The sequence below is a fragment of the Crotalus tigris genome, unplaced genomic scaffold (assembly GCF_016545835.1).
Source record: "Crotalus tigris isolate CLP2741 ecotype Arizona unplaced genomic scaffold, ASM1654583v1 scf7180000023598.3388751, whole genome shotgun sequence".
Lineage (NCBI taxonomy): Eukaryota > Metazoa > Chordata > Lepidosauria > Squamata > Viperidae > Crotalus > Crotalus tigris.
In genome coordinates this window covers 2,142,919-2,158,671 of record NW_024100068.1, presented here as the reverse complement: position 1 = coordinate 2,158,671, position 15,753 = coordinate 2,142,919, and the positions used below count along the sequence as shown (strand labels likewise).

General features: G+C 36.2%; 1 protein-coding gene across 9 annotated transcripts in view; it reads left to right on the top strand.

Annotated features, from left to right (window-relative positions):
• The window catches only part of LRRC9 (leucine rich repeat containing 9), a 63,036-nt gene that overhangs the window by 11,558 nt on the left and 35,725 nt on the right, over positions 1-15,753 (top strand). For 8 of the 9 annotated variants that reach the window (XR_005553712.1, XR_005553714.1, XR_005553715.1 and 5 more), the window contains exons 8-17: positions 366-545; positions 2,012-2,220; positions 3,890-4,021; positions 7,101-7,277; positions 9,579-9,690; positions 10,888-11,002; positions 12,285-12,458; positions 13,683-13,810; positions 14,050-14,262; positions 15,483-15,602. Coding sequence is in view for 5 of the 9 variants with exons in the window: in XM_039319503.1 (XP_039175437.1) it covers positions 366-545; positions 2,012-2,220; positions 3,890-4,021; positions 7,101-7,277; positions 9,579-9,690; positions 10,888-11,002; positions 12,285-12,458; positions 13,683-13,810; positions 14,050-14,262; positions 15,483-15,602 (1,560 nt within the window). In the remaining 4 variants the exon portion in view is untranslated. The remainder of the gene's footprint in view (positions 1-365; positions 546-2,011; positions 2,221-3,889; positions 4,022-7,100; positions 7,278-9,578; positions 9,691-10,887; positions 11,003-12,284; positions 12,459-13,682; positions 13,811-14,049; positions 14,263-15,482; positions 15,603-15,753) is intronic. The other variant, XM_039319502.1, reaches the window with a different exon arrangement.

Here is a 15,753-nt window from a genome sequence, read left to right as displayed (position 1 = left end):
TTGGATAAATAAATAAATTAGTGTTAGTCCACTATTTATTAACTGTTCTTGATGTCATCGTTGTATGGAGCTGCTTGCTGTAGAAGCATTGGAGCTTTATCCAGAGAAGAGCAGATTATTTACACTAAGGAATGGTGTAAAAGCACTACCATTGTGTGGGAATGGGCCTGATGAAGATAGAGAAAGTATAGAAGGAACATTGACATGCTTTCCTATGCGAGATTGTTCCATATCATGTCCACCTTGTTCAAACTTGGGGACTACAATCCAATAATGGCATGATATTTTAGAATTTTTAATTTATTATTGTATCCTTAAATGCTAACATTCAGCTCCTTTCTGACTTTTCCTTTTATCTTTTGAAGACAACTGTGATGAAAAAAGTGATGTACTACAATATGCGAATCAAGAGTGTTCACAGACAACTGAATGAGGAGGTTGAAAAGCTAAATGAAAGAAAGAACAAACTACAGAAATTGCCAGAAGATCGTCTTAAACATTTCAGCTGCTATGTGAAACATGTAAGAAACCCAGCCACCACCAAAGTAAATTCTGGCTGAATTCTATTGTTTGAATCCTACCATTGAAGTTTCACATGCCTGCCCACAATCTGTTGTTATACTTTCAATAATTCCAAGTAGGAGAGTGTTTCTCTCAGAAGTAATGGCCGCAATTCAGTAGTGAGCCTTTCTTCATTAAAAAAGCTTGGTAGAATGCAGGCTTTACAGTCCAGAAGGTTCCAGGTTCAATCTCAGTCTGAAAATTTCAGAGTTTAGGATGAGATTAGTATCATGCTGGCCCATCTGGCCTTTTGTATGGCTGTGAAGTCCTTGTTATGTGATAGGTCTGGTGCTCCAAGTGTATTAAGGGCCCCATTTCTTGGCTATATCTTTGGCAATAGTTTTACTTAGCAACCATATATATTTATTTTATTTTTTATTATGTTTTTATGATGTAGCCTGCCCAGAGTCACAAGATGGACGGCCATAGAAATCAAATAAATAAATACAAAAGAAATTATTTTATAGACCAATCCAGTCTCATGACTTGAAGTATTTAATCAAAACAATACTAATAATAATCACAGACACTTAGGAAGGACTCGATAAGTGACAAAAATGCCAGGTCCGGTCCAAACATCTGGCTGATTGAGTGACAAATAATACTAATAATACTTAATAATAAATGCTGCCCAGAGTCGCCTCATAAGGGAGATAGGCAGTATAAAAATTAATAAATAATAAAAGCATACATAATATGTGAGCAAATTACTAAGTCTTCCTGATTTAATATTGAACTCCAAATAAAACCCAACAGAATAGAATTTGGGGTGTTTCTGAAACATACTTGGGCTTTGCAGTTGTTTAGTAAATCAGTACATCTTAATATTGGTATACCATGTCTTTAAAACAAAATTCAAATTTGTCTTGGCAAATTATTTTTCCCCAAAAAAGTATCCATATGGAGCCCCAACACAGAGCAATACCACAGTATAAAGGGAAAGGGAGATTAATTCTTTCCTTCCCATGCTTGCTATTTGCTAATTGGCGTCACTACTCTCATTGCCTATTGCTCTTAAAAGTCCAATTTGTTTTTTGGGAAGCAAATACTTGAGAATAGGCATTTTTGCATGGAAAGTGTATCTGAAGGAAAAGATTCTCTCTCTGTGTCATTCCCTCCCTCCTCCGCATCACAATCTACATGACCTTACATGACTATTTTTTGGGGAAAAAATAAGTGAGGGATATTAGATATAGTTTCTAGAATGTGTGCCTATTGGATAATTTTACTCTAAATAGTATTTTTCTTCTTCATTGTGGAATAACATCATTATTTGTATTTTCTTATTTATGCAGTGACGTGCAGCAAAATACCTGTACTGGTTCTTGTCCTATTTTTGCACATTATTTTATTTATATAATTTTGGGCTTTAGCTTTTCATTAAATGTTCACAACCTTCATAAATTTCAGTTAAACTAATGCATTTGTTTTGCTTTCTGTCTTGAAACAGCTAGAACGTGAATTAATGGAACTTCAAGCAAGTGGTAGAATACAAGCTAGTAAAGTTTCTTCAAGCTGGAACTTTGAATATGAAAAATCAGATGGGGATGTTGAGAGTCCAGATGAGACCTCAGAGGAATCCAGTCTGGAGCAACTATTTCTACTTAAATTAGATGCTCTCAAAAGAAGAATAAATTTCTGGAACAAGAAACTGCAGGAGTATGTACATCTTGTGAAAGGTGCAAGGGCTGCTGTTTGAACAGGTTTGGGACTTGAAGACACTGAATTCATTGCTTGAGATAAGATCCACTTTGGGCTTGTGGGTTGCATGCTGGTCCTCAAGTTCCTTCAAACTTACATGTCCTCTGGAAGAGGAAAGTAAGATGCTCTGCTGCGTTTATGTCATTAGGAAATACTATTTTATTGTGAAAGAATTTGCAGCAAGGAGAAAAGTTTTCAGGAAATCTATAAAGTAGGACTTGAGGACTTGAAAAGCTATCTTTGTGTAAATGAAGTATAAAGCAGAACTTTAGGACTTGAAAGCTTATGTCTGTATAAATTCAGTACTGAATATTCTTCTTCTTCTTGTGCCATATCCGTTATCGGACATTGGCGATCATGTTGGTGATCCTGTTTTTATCAGCAGCCGCACGAAAAAGTGTTGCTGAGTTTTGTCCAAACCAATCCCTTAGATTTTGAAGCCACGATGTTCTTCTGCCTGGACCTCGTTTGCCTTCAATCTTTCCCTGGAGGATTAAATGGAGTATGCCGTATTTTTCTGGGTGTCGCATCACATTTCCAAAATATTCTAATTTTCATTTTTTAATTGTTTTGATGATTTCCCTTGGCTTTCCCAGGTGGCTTATCACCTCCTCATTTCTGATCTTGTCAACCCAGCTTATACGTAACAGCCGCCTGTAAATCCACATTTCAAATGCTTCTAGTCTTTTCAGGTGGCCTTCTGTCAGAGACCAACTCTCTACTCCATAGAGCAGGATAGAAAAAATATAGCATCTGAATGTACTGAATATACAGAACATAAATGAGAAATTTTAATTGCAGTACTTTTTAAAACAATAGTCAATATTTAGATTTAATTAAACAAAATTCTTTCATCAGTTTAAAAAGTCCTAATTGGAAGGATAGTAGAGATTTTTTTTTTAGATTAATGATTTTCATGTTGATATTTCATAGATATAAGAAAAAACATTGCTTCTTTTGTCTTTTCTGAAATAGTTTCCGTTGGGACATTAATGTGCATGATAAAAGCAAAAATACTGTATTTATCTGAAAGGAAAGTGGGTATTTTCCCAAATAATTCTCCTTTATAATGGGAGGACTATTTTCCATTAGCTGAAAAATGGAATGTGATAATAAGGTTGGATAATTTCAGGGATGCATGAATAGCCTAAAATTCAGGATCACATTTCTTTCAGGTACAAGGATACATTAATTCTAGCTGGGAGTAACATTGAACTTTGACAAATTCTGGATTTCTTTAACTAACACCATCCTTAACCTAACATTAAAAAAGAGACCTTGTGCTTATTCTTTTATGTAATAGTAGTAAACATTATTCTTTTATTATAGCAACTTTGTACATGCAATGGAGTGCTGGTATACTTTTGGTTCTTGCAGAGCACTTGATAGAATTTGAATACTGGTTGTGTTTCCATTGTATCTGTTTAAATTAAATAAGACAGATAACATATGTTTTAGTAGGGAAAGTTGGAAAATCGGGAAAAAATTCATTAGGACCGTCCTTGGCTCTGAGGTCCTGCATATTCATAAAGCTTGCTAAGCAGTTCTTTAGATCATTGCCCTTTTCTGTACTTTGCCATTCACTGTGAATCTTCAGCTATGGTGTATCCTGTGTTTCATATTGCAGAATTGAAACTATTTATCAAGTGGAAGTCAAGAAGAAGAAGAAAACCAGCAATTTGGCAGTACAGTTTTTGCTTACTGAACTGGAATCTGTGGGAAACACACGATTTGAAGAGGGCTCACCAAATGATGTTTGGTACAGTTGTTTTGCAGTGTTCTAAAATTTTAATCTTCAATCTTGCAGTGTTCTAATGGCTCCAAGTAAGCACCAGGAGTAGAAGGGGTTGAGGCCAGTGGTTGTGGAGCATATCTGCATGCATTCATGATATACCTAGATGCTATTGCCTGTCTAAAAACAGGGAAACTGAGAGTAAGTCAATCTCGGCAATAAGATGTAATAGCCCAGTGGCTTGTAAAATACAACTTTCTATGTTCCATATTATAGTCTTGGCAGTTGGGACATCATAACAACATATAATTTAAGGAAACTGAATATTTTGTATAGAAAACAGAAGGGAAGAAAGTTACACAAGATTAAGGAAAACAAACATGGTTAATGCAGATTTAGCCATTCTGCTAACTCTGTCACCTTTTACACCGATTCATCCATTGTGGGAATCAAAGTGTCCTTCCATTTTTACATTTGTGAGCTTTTGAGACAAATGAATAACAGAATAACAGAGTTGGAAGGGACCTTGGAGGTCTTCTAGTACAATCGCCTGCTCAGGCAGGAGGTCCTATACATTTCGGACAAATGGCTGTCCAGTCTCTTCTTAAAAACTTCCAGTGTTGGAGCATTCACAACTTCTGGAGTTCCATTGATCACGCGAAGAATTATTACCGCTTTATAAAACCCTAGTAAGACCACACCTAGAATACTGCAGCCAATTTTGGTCACCATATCACAAAAAAGATGTTGACAGTTTGGAAAAAATTCAGACAAGAGCAACTAAGATGATCAAAGGCCTGGAGATTAAAACATACAAAGAACAGCTACAGGACTTGGGTTTGGCTATCTAAAGAAAAGAAGAAACGGGAGACATGATAGCAGTGTTCCAGTATCTGAGGGGCTGCCACAAGGCAGAGGGGGCCAGGTTGTTTACCAGATGGAAAGACAAGAAACAATGGTTGGAAAATGATCAAAGAGAGAAGCAACCTGGAATTAAAGAGAAACCTCCTGACAGTGAGGACAATCAACCAGTGGAACAGCTTACCCCCAGAAATTGTGGGCGCTCCAGCACTGGAGATTTTTAATTAGACATTTACCTGTCTGAGACAGTGTAGGTTCTCCTGCTTGAGCAGGGGGCTGGACTAGAAGACCTCCAAAGTCCCTTCCAGCTCTATTCTATTCTAGTCTATTCTAACTGTCAGGAAATGTTGTCCTAACAGTCAGGAAATAAGATTTAGAGATACTCTTGGTCAATCAAAAAGTAAATAAGGCATGAACAGGTGTAGAAGATTTGGCAGAGCCTAGGGATAGTGTCAAAAATGGGATCAGCCTAGATTAGAACACCGGTGTCAAACTTACCATGTGACGTGTCGTGATGTACCGCAATTTTATTTGCTTTGCCGGAGCTGAGGTGGGTGCAGCCTCCACATAATGCAACCAGCCCACAGGCCGGCAGTTTGAACCCCTGGCCTAGAGTCTCTACATAGCTATAAACATATTAAGTCCAACCCACTATGAATTCCCATGACTCTTATCTAACGTTTAGCTAGGCATTAATTGAGAATATTCCTCTGCGTAGGCATAAGCAATATAACTGTTTAATTGGAACTTCACATGTGATCCTGGTCTTTTGCACCTGACAACTACCCTAAATATCATTTTGGGGTAAAAAGCAGGATATAAATCTCCCCTTCCTTGAACCCTGTATGCCACTTGATCTAGCTTTCAGTTCATCCTTGCTTTGCCACCTAGATAGCACTTTTGAGAGATTCAGATATTGTTAACCATAGACTTAGTTATAACATGTGGGAAAAGACTGATTTCTACAAGAGAATGGAAAGCCCCACTCATAAGGAAGCAGAAAATAATATGCAGCCTTATAAAATATGCATTGTATAGCAAACCCCTCCAAAATTTAATAAAGCAATAAGTTACATTGCTACTATACTATACTATACTCCTTTACAGCACCCCACAAAGACATCACATTGCAAGCACTACTTCAGTCTGTGCTTGGAACACCTACTGTACAGCTAGTCTTTGACTTATAAGCACAATGGAGATTGGAATTTCCATCATAAGTCAGTGCAGTTATAAGTAACATTGCCTAGTTTTAGTAATGAAATGTCTGCAAGAAAACAACCAAACTCAGAGAGCACAAGGACTTATCATTTTGAACAGGCCTGATTTTATAACCGTTTTTACCATGGTTGTTAAGTGAATCACATACTTGTTAAGCAAACTCAGCTTCCCCAATTGATTTTGCTTGACAGAAGCTGGTGGGGAAAGTTGCATATTGCAATCATATGCCTACAAAATGTTGCAACTATCATAAATGCAAATGTCAAGTGCCTGAATTGTGATCACGTGACCATGGGGATGGTGCAAGAGTCATTGTTAACTTGAAGAATGGGTCATAACTCAATTTTCCGAGGCTATCATGATTCCAAACTATTATAAAGTGAACCGTTGTAAGTTGAGGACTACCTTGTATATAATACAGGTAGATAAGCTATATAAAAAAAAATTCCAAGAAGTAATTTACTTCAGATAATATGTATGGCAATAATTACTACGTTACTTCATTCAAAGGAAAGCAAATTTTTCTCAGAAAACTGGGACAGAAAAAGTATATATAGTAGAATATCTCAGGTTCAGTCTCCAGCATCTTCAGTCAAGCATGCCAAGATCACTTTTCAACTCTGAAGGTTGATCATTGTAATCAATATTAGATGAACTAATGGTCTGACTTGCTGGAAGGCAGCTTTCATTGTTATGTTTTGTGCTCAAATCTATTACATTCAAAATAAAGGAATATAAATTTAGTGTAAGGTGATGATAAAGTTTGAAAGCAAATTAAATGTAAATTTCAGCTGCTGTCTCATTACCTCACAGATATTATTTTTTCAGGAAAATATTGAGGAATCTTCCTGCTGTTTTTGTCTGAAAACAACAGTAATTATCTTCAAAATTGAGAAATTGTCTTAGATTTTATTGTAATGTAATTAATGGAGGGAGAGGTTTTTTTAAATTTTGTCTAATGTATTTGGGCGGAGTATTTTTCTATTGACTAATTATAGTGGTTCATGTCCTCTCTTAACCACAGGTTTAATTCATGCTATGAATTAATTTTATCCCGATTTTGTGCCTGGGACTTCAAAGCGTATGGCATCACTGCATTGAAAGTAAATCGTGTCATTAGGGTATATAATCGGATTTTGAGGCTGAATTTTGAAGAGAAATTCCAAAACTTTTTGGATAAAGAAGAGTTAAATGAATCCATGTGAGTTGGTTTTTTAAAAATTAATCAAAAAAAGATAATTAATTGACTTTGGTTCTTTGTGCTTTTATTGAGTGTGTTCTCTGTGTAATACACCTATCTATCTGAAAAATGAATTAAGATTGCAGTGGACCTACTGTAAGGATGCATTCAACCCAATCAATATTATTATATGTGAGAGAAGGAATATATTGTGATTTTATGAATTATGTGGTTATTTTAGGAGTCTTATATGGGGCTTGAAATGTAGATGGTTTTTATTTATCTGGTCACCTAGTAATCTGCTTCATATTGATATTTATGCACATTATGAGCTGGAATAGGAATTTATATAAGAAAAGGGGTGCAAATCCTACAGGCTGGAGGCTAAAACATATGAAGAACAGTTGCAGGAATTGGGTATGTCTAGTCTAGGGAAAAGAACTAGGGGTGACGTGATAGTAGTGTTCCAGTATTTGAGAGGCTGCCTAAAAGAAGAGGGGTTCAACCTGTTTTCAAAAATACGAGAAGGTAAGACAAGAAACAATGGATGGAAACTTAATCAAAGAGAAAAGTAGCCTACAACTAAGGAGAAACTTCCTAACAGTGAGAACAATTAACCAGTGAAATGGCTTGCCTTCAGAAATTGTGGGTCCTTCATCACTGGAGGCTTTTAAGAAATGACTAGACAGCCAGTCTTGAATAGGTAGGCAACTTTGGCTCTTTTATGACTCATGGACTTCAGCTCCCAGAATTCCTGAGCCAGCTATCTTCAAAGAAAAACGAAGTCCAGTTGCCTCATGAAAAGCATCTTTGGGATAACTATGACCTGGATGACTGAGAGTCTCCATAAATGTCCTAAAAGCAGGGCTTTTGTCATAATAGTAATAGTAGTAGTAGTAGTAGTAGTAGTAGTAGTAGTAGTAGTAATAAAAAGTTGGAAAGGACCTTGGAGGTCATCGAGTCCAACCCCCTGCTTAGGCAGGAACCCTATACCATTTCGGACAAATGGCTGTCCAGTCTCTTCTTAAAAACTTCCAGTGTTGGAGCATTCATAACTTCTGGAGGCAGGTTGAACACCCAGAACGGAGTTCCGGCACCTTTTTTGGACGGAACCTTGTACGGTAGGCAAGGCGGGTTGTATGACATGTGTGAGTTCTGGCACCTTTTTTTTTTTTTTTTCAAAAAAAGCACTGCCTAAAAGTATAGTAACACAGTTAAACATTTCAAACTTCTGCTTTTAATTTCTTTTATGATTCAAAAAGCTAGCTGCTCCTTTCTCCCTCCTCCAAAATTTAATTACAGCACAGCTTAGGAATGTTGATACCTTTCCTGCCTTGCCAAATTTATTATTGTCAATCCTTCTTAATCCATTATTTTCCAGTTTTTTAGCATTAAAATCTGTTTTTTGTTCTGCCACCATTTTACCAATCCTGTACTCTCATTTCTGCCCCTCTGCAAATTTCTTCTTGGTCTTCAGCTGCCTTAGGTTTCTTCCCAGTTTCTTCTTCTCCCTGCCTGTGGATCATCTACTTTCTTGCTCTTCCAATCATTAGTTCCTCTGGCCCACTCCCATTTGCCTGAACAGGTGGTTTAGCTGTTGGGAGAGACTGTGTGGGGTGGCAAAGTGGAATTTCCCAGTACCTTTTTGTTGAGTCCAAGACAAATATTGGCTCCACCTAGGAAAGATGTGATGATGATGGCTTTATCAATACTTATTAGCTAAGGTAATATCATCATGTCTTTTTTGTGGATCAGTAACTTGGAGCAAACAAGTTACCATTTGTAGGAAGCCTTGGTATAAAACTGAATAAATTAGGTGAACCTTGATCTTTTCTAGCAGAATAACTGTGAGTTAAGGATTCGATTATTATGTCCCTTACTGTTCAAAAATTTGTTTTTAAAGAAATTCCAACAGAAGAAGAAATTCTATATAAAATCTTATCGTGTGCTCATATGGATAGGCTCACTATGGAATTAAAGGACAAGACAGAAACAGACTATTTTGAAATCTGGGACAAATTTTATTAATGGTATGAGTCAAAGAGAACTGTTTGTGTTTTAAGTTAGTGTTAAGATTGTGGTATATAAAACTGTATGCTAGTATATAGAGAAACAAATATGTATTATATAGGAAAATATGTATATATAGGGATTAGGAATTATATGTATGACAAGGAACAAATTGTTAGGATTATATGTACTGGTATGACACGTTATGTCCTTTTTTGTTTTAACTTTTATTAATAAAAAACTTTTTAAAAAATTGTTTTTAAAATATGGTTTTTTTTTTGTTTCTCTTCCTGTGTCCCATTTTCCCTTCAGAAACTTCAAGAAGATATTGGAGTACCTCTTCTATGTATCTCCCCCTGAAATAGCCTTAAAAAAAAAGCAATTAATCCAACTTATGGAAGAAGGTTTTCAGGAAGCAAAAACAGTAAGTAGAAGTTCCAAAACATAATTCTCTTTTTTTCCTGTTTATGTCTTCCTATTAGGGAGCATTTTATACAAAAATTATCTGAATAATCAAATGCATCATGTAACAGTGCAGATAAGAGACTGATTAAGGATGAATTGGTACTTCCTTTATTTAAAAGAAACAAAATACCTTCCTATAGGGAAAGAATAGAAACATTATTGAATAATAACATTGTTCCAACATGCTTCATAACTTGCTTTGCCACCTCTAGGCAAAGTGTTGTTTTATATTGGGTAACATTCACATTATTTATGAAATGATACAGTCTTAAGGAGATTTGTGCCATACCACACATTCTTGAAGATTTTTATATTATTTATATTTAAAACAATTATGCCTCTAGGAAATCCCAGTTGTTGCATTAAAAAAGCAGATTTTTGTAGTCTGAATAAATTATGCAATTTCCTATTTTTACATATTTCTTTTATGATAATTAAAGAAATACATAAAACTAATCATGCAACCAAACTATTCTATTTTCCTCCATATGCAACTACAAATACTCCTTGACTTACAACAGGTCACTTAATAACCATTCAACATTTTGATCCCCCCCCCCCAAAAAGCTACTTATGACCTAATTCTGGAATTGCTATAGCTATACGTTCACACGCACACACAGACATACATATCACAATCACATGACCACATTTTGGATTGCTTGACAACTAGTTCATCTTTACAGCCTGTTGCAGTATTTAGAAGGGTTTTGCCTGATTTCCTACCTTTTTAGCCAGTTTTCAGCAAAAAAAACCACCCAGAGGAGTGCATTGATTTGCTTAATAGTTGCTGCGGTCACTTAACACTTAACTTAATCAAGATCCCTTCCAACTCTTATTGTTCTGCATCTCAGTGCCATAATAGCTAGAAATCTGTTCCTTAAAAAAAAGAGAAAAATAAAGGAAGTTAATTGTTAATCAATAGTAAATCTTTTTCAGTTTTAATGTAGAAGTGTTACAAATAGAAAGATCACACTCTGTAATCTAGCATCTGTCCTTCTATTGTGCTTGCTTATTTGTTCCACATGCTCACAATGCTTGTTAATTTTAAAAACTATTAATTAAATATTTGGAAAGCTCTGTGTGAGGCGGTGACGCTCAAATTGGTTGGTTGTTGGGTTTTTGTTTGTTTGTTTGTTTTATTTTGTTATTTTAGGAAAATGGAGTCCTTTTACTCTCAAACAGTCTAAATATCTGTGAACATCCAAGAATTGAAAATCTACAAAAACAATCCGGAAGTAAAGGAGATTTTGAGGAGTCAATCAGATATGGTAATCTCTAAGATGTTGCTGTATGGATTTAAACATAGTTTTAACAATGATTTATTTAAATTAAATAAATAAAAACATCCCAAACTCAGTAGAGATTCAGTTAATTAGTACAAGCAGTGTGCAAATTTTGATACTGGTGAAGTGCCCAGTGGTGCATTATTTACACTGCCTGGAGTTGTACAAAATAAAGATGGGATATGAATTTAGTAATAAATGAATCGTATAGGAAAAGTCCCATTGATTGTGTCATAGATGTCTATATCGCACAGTGGCAATCTAGATGCATTTTAGAAGTTACAAAATTGACTTTTTCCAGTGTGGTTTCTCAGTAATAAGTATTGAGAGCACCTTGTGCTTCAGGAAATAGTAAACCACCATCAGTACCGCTAGTCTTAGCTTAAGTATGCCAATTAGAACCAAAATGTCTGTTGCTAAGCAATGTGTCACACTTAGTGACAGCAGTTCAGGCATTCCCAGTTCTTGTTATTAAGCTAATGACCAGGATCATTTAGTGAAAACCACACATGATCACAACTTCCAATTTACTGCTGGCTTCCCCATTGACTTTGTTTATGGGGTGCTGGGAGAGAAAGTTGCACGTTTATGTGATCACAGGATGCAGCGATGATCAGAAAACTGGACCAGTTATTGAGTATCTGGATCACATGACTGCAGGGGCACTGCAATGGCTGGAACTTGGAAGATTAGTCATGAGTACCACTTGTTCAGTGCCATTACTAGTTCAAATATTTGCTGAATGAGTAGTTGTTCCCGAGGATTTCTGTATAGTAGCTATTGTCCTCCCTGAACTGTTTAGTCAGCTTTTAGCACCATCCAAATTGGCTGCCATTAACATGACTGCTAGAGAGAAACCCACAGTTTAACTATGTAAAACTAGTATTTCTCTGTGAATCCTAAATCCCCCTGCATTTAGTTTCAGTGAATGACCTCAAATTCTCATAGGGAAAGAGGATTTAGCAAGGTGATTACACATTTGTGGCCTCATGTTTTCCAACTGACTCTGTTCTTTTGAAAATCTATATTGATTTGTATCCAAGTTAGAAATGTAAGTTGTGGTGGTTGTTCTGGAAACACTGGATACTGTGTTGAATAGCTTACCATTTCACATATTAATAATGCTAAAATGTATGTTAATGTTTTGACTGAAGTAGGAAGCAGGAAGCTTTTAAAACACTTAAGTGTTTTGATGTGTTCCATTTCACTTGTTTGGAACTTTCCAATAGATCGAGTTTATAAATAAGACCTTTTATTCATTTCTCAGGGAAACTTATAATTGCCAAAGTCTTTCTTGGGCATAGTGCTGGAGCCTTTGATTCAGATCCAGTCACCCCAGCCAGCTATCCTGGTATCGATAGTGTATACAAGCCTCGCAGATCATCTCAAAACAGCCCTCATACATCCAACAACAGGACTGTGGAACCAGACAAAGCCAAATGTGAGTTAGTGGCTGCAGCTGAAGTTCCATCTATACAGCTTCTTCAAGATGTTTTGGTATTGAAAATTAATAATAAGCATGATTGATTTATATGTGCAGGTATATAAAGACTTAGAAATTATTCTTATTTGTAAGTTGGAGAACTTGGCAGTGGAGTCAACATTGTACAACAATTTCTAGGACATTTCTGTTCTTTTCAAAGTAGATAAGTGTCCCTCACTTTACCCATTTCTACACCTTGTGATTAAAGATTAATTTTTAAAAGAATATGAAGACAACAGTGCATATTTCCCAAAAGATTTGAAAAGACCTCTTCCTCCCTAAGAAGAAAGTACAGTATGAATAACCACCAGGTGGCAATCTAATCACACATATGCATACTAAATTCTAATGAAGACCCCAAAAGGCATTTAAAATATATTTTCAGCCCAGTCTTCATTGTCCTGCAATTTGGTCACAGTTACTTAGTCAGGATAAACAGTCCTAAGAGTGGCTTACTGTTGGCTGCATTTAAGAAAAAGATGGAATCAGACTATAATATGGAAATAGTTCACCAAGATTTTTTTCACATATTGGTTTTGTCATGGCAGAGCAATTTCATGTTTTATTCTGGCAGTAAATATCAAGAACCAAGCACCAAGAATCCTACATATTGAAATTTTAGAAACATTTTTGTATGGTGAGCTTCAAAATTTTGAAACAACTTCTGTAGTTTGGCATGCACCTCAATGTACTCTGTTTCTTTTTACCTGTATGTTATTAATTACTATGTATTTTATAATTTTATAAAATTATACATGATATATTACATATTATATATAATATATATATATTGTATATATTTTACCTACATGTCGTTGATTTTTAGAGCCAGTTTGGTCTAGTGGTTAAGACCCCAGGCAACAAACCAGGAGGCTATGAAAGCTAGCTGGGTGACCTTGAGCCAGTCGTTCTCTCAGCCTAACTCACCTCACGGGCTTGTGGTTGTGGAGAAAATAGGAGGAAGAAGGAGCATTACAGATGTTCTCTGCCTGGAGTTGTGTATAAAAGTAATAAAGGCGGGATATAAAAATAAAATAAATAAATTACACCTCCCAGCTAGAAGTTTTCATCTAGGGATTCTTTGAATTCTAATAAAAATATCCCCATTAACCTCTTCTAAGTTACATTGTCTGTATAAAAGTAAAAACGAACAAGAGAACCATATTGTGTCCTTTTTCTTAGCTTCTGAAACGTGTTCTTCTGTGGAATACAAAAATTGTGACTGTAGCCTCCGACAGTGCGAGTGGTTTGTGTTTGATCATGAGCTTGTTTTGCCAGAGTACGTCATTGAATTTGAGTACGTCACACAGGTATGGAGTGTCCATTAGCTATCAGTTCACTAATTATCATTTCATTTATAGAATTAATTAGATTAAGTTGCCATATACAAAGTTCCATTTTTTCCAACTGTTTATCCATCAGTCTTCCCGCAAATAAATTTGGTTTCAATTGAATATTAATCTTTAAAATCTGTGTTATTATATATAATGGTGTACAACATTTTCACATCAACCAAGCAAATATTTTTTTTTTTTTTTTTTTTGTGCAGGTCAAAGTAGAGGCTTTGTTCTCCTCACCCAGCAATGTGATTGGGGAGGATGGAAGGCGAAATTTAGCAGGCTTTGTGTTTTCTCGGGATCTCCAACATGATGATGAAGTGTTAAGCATGGAGCCAATAATTAAGCCCAAGCCCAAAATTATTTGCTTGGATGAAAAAACTGTGATGGCAATCTCAAAGGCCAACATTTATAGTCAGATTATTGTGAGTAGCTTTTTTCATCTGCCTTGTTACAGAGTGAAAATTAGATTCTGCCTTTCCCCACCACTGAGTCAAAGTTTATCCAGTGCCCTGAATTGAAAGAAAAGCATATAGTACTAACATTACATTTACTGCCCCTGTTGCTACTGTTTCCAGTCACTGCCAATCACCTGATTTCCTTCCAAGGTAGTAGATGGGAAAGGCTAATGCTTTTGCATTTTGAGATGTCTTTGAAAGGAATATAGAGAAAATACTACTATAACAATGGTACAGCAAAGGAACTTAAGTCTGTCTCACTGATGGACTGGGGATAAAATATAGGAAATATGGAGATTTCATAAAATAAATATGTTCGGATCATGTTTAGATGAAAGGGGGAAAAGGTCTCACAAGAAAACAATCTAATAGATTAATCTAATTTCTTTCAATACTGCGTGCCTCTGCTGAGCCCATAAGATCTGGCATAATAGGTATGTTTGGGTTCCTTCCAAGAAACAATGTTCCTAATGGCACCCAAAGAATACAATTTCTCTGCTGCAGTATGCCCTCCTTACAGAACATCATTCTCCCTGAGGTCCGGATAACCCTGATTTCTGTCTTCCACAAGGGCCTAAAGACCTGGCCCTTTCCCTAAGCATTGAACTGGATAATAGAATGAACTCATGTAGAGTGCAAAACCCCTGTTCAGCATATGTGTTGGTTGGTTTGTTGCTATCTATTATTTTTACTTCGTTATTTTGTTTTTATGCTCTGATAGTATACTACAGCGGTTCTCAACCTGTGGGTCGCGACCCCATTTGGGGTCGAACAACCATTTTACGGGGGTCGCCAAACAACGCGATCCGCCATTTTTTCCCTCAGGGGGCGCCGCCGCGCATGCGCACCGCACATGGGAGCGCCGCCGCGTCCTTATGACCGGGGTCGCCGTATAAAAAGGTTGAGAACCACTGGTATACTAGATAGCATTGTATTTTTAATTCCTGGTTTTATTGTTTCTTCAAACTGTAAATTGCCCAGAGTCATTCTTACAAATTGGACAGCCCTATCAATCAATCAAACATTACAGTAACAGCAGTGGAGATATTTTTCAACAGCATTATATGAGTTGTGTAGTTCTGATTGTTTTCAAACAACATGGCTCTGAAAGGTTTGCACAACACTCAACCATCATCCCTTAAATACTAAAAGATCAATAAACAATTCCTGTTTTCCTGCTAATATAGGTTCTAAATCTACATGGAAACCGGCTTACCAAACTCAGAGATATCTCCAGACTCACTGGACTTCGCAAGCTTATTATCAGTTTTAATGAATTTACTTGTTTAGATGAGGTTTACCACTTGGTAAGAAAAATACTTTTTTTCATAAAAAATTTTTAAGGCTTGGGTAAATACCCTTCTCTATTCTGGAGGACAAAATTATGGGGTGGGAGGGTGGGGGAGTTCAGTATTTCGGGGGAGGTGAAATGGAGATGAAAAGATAGTAGCAGCACCA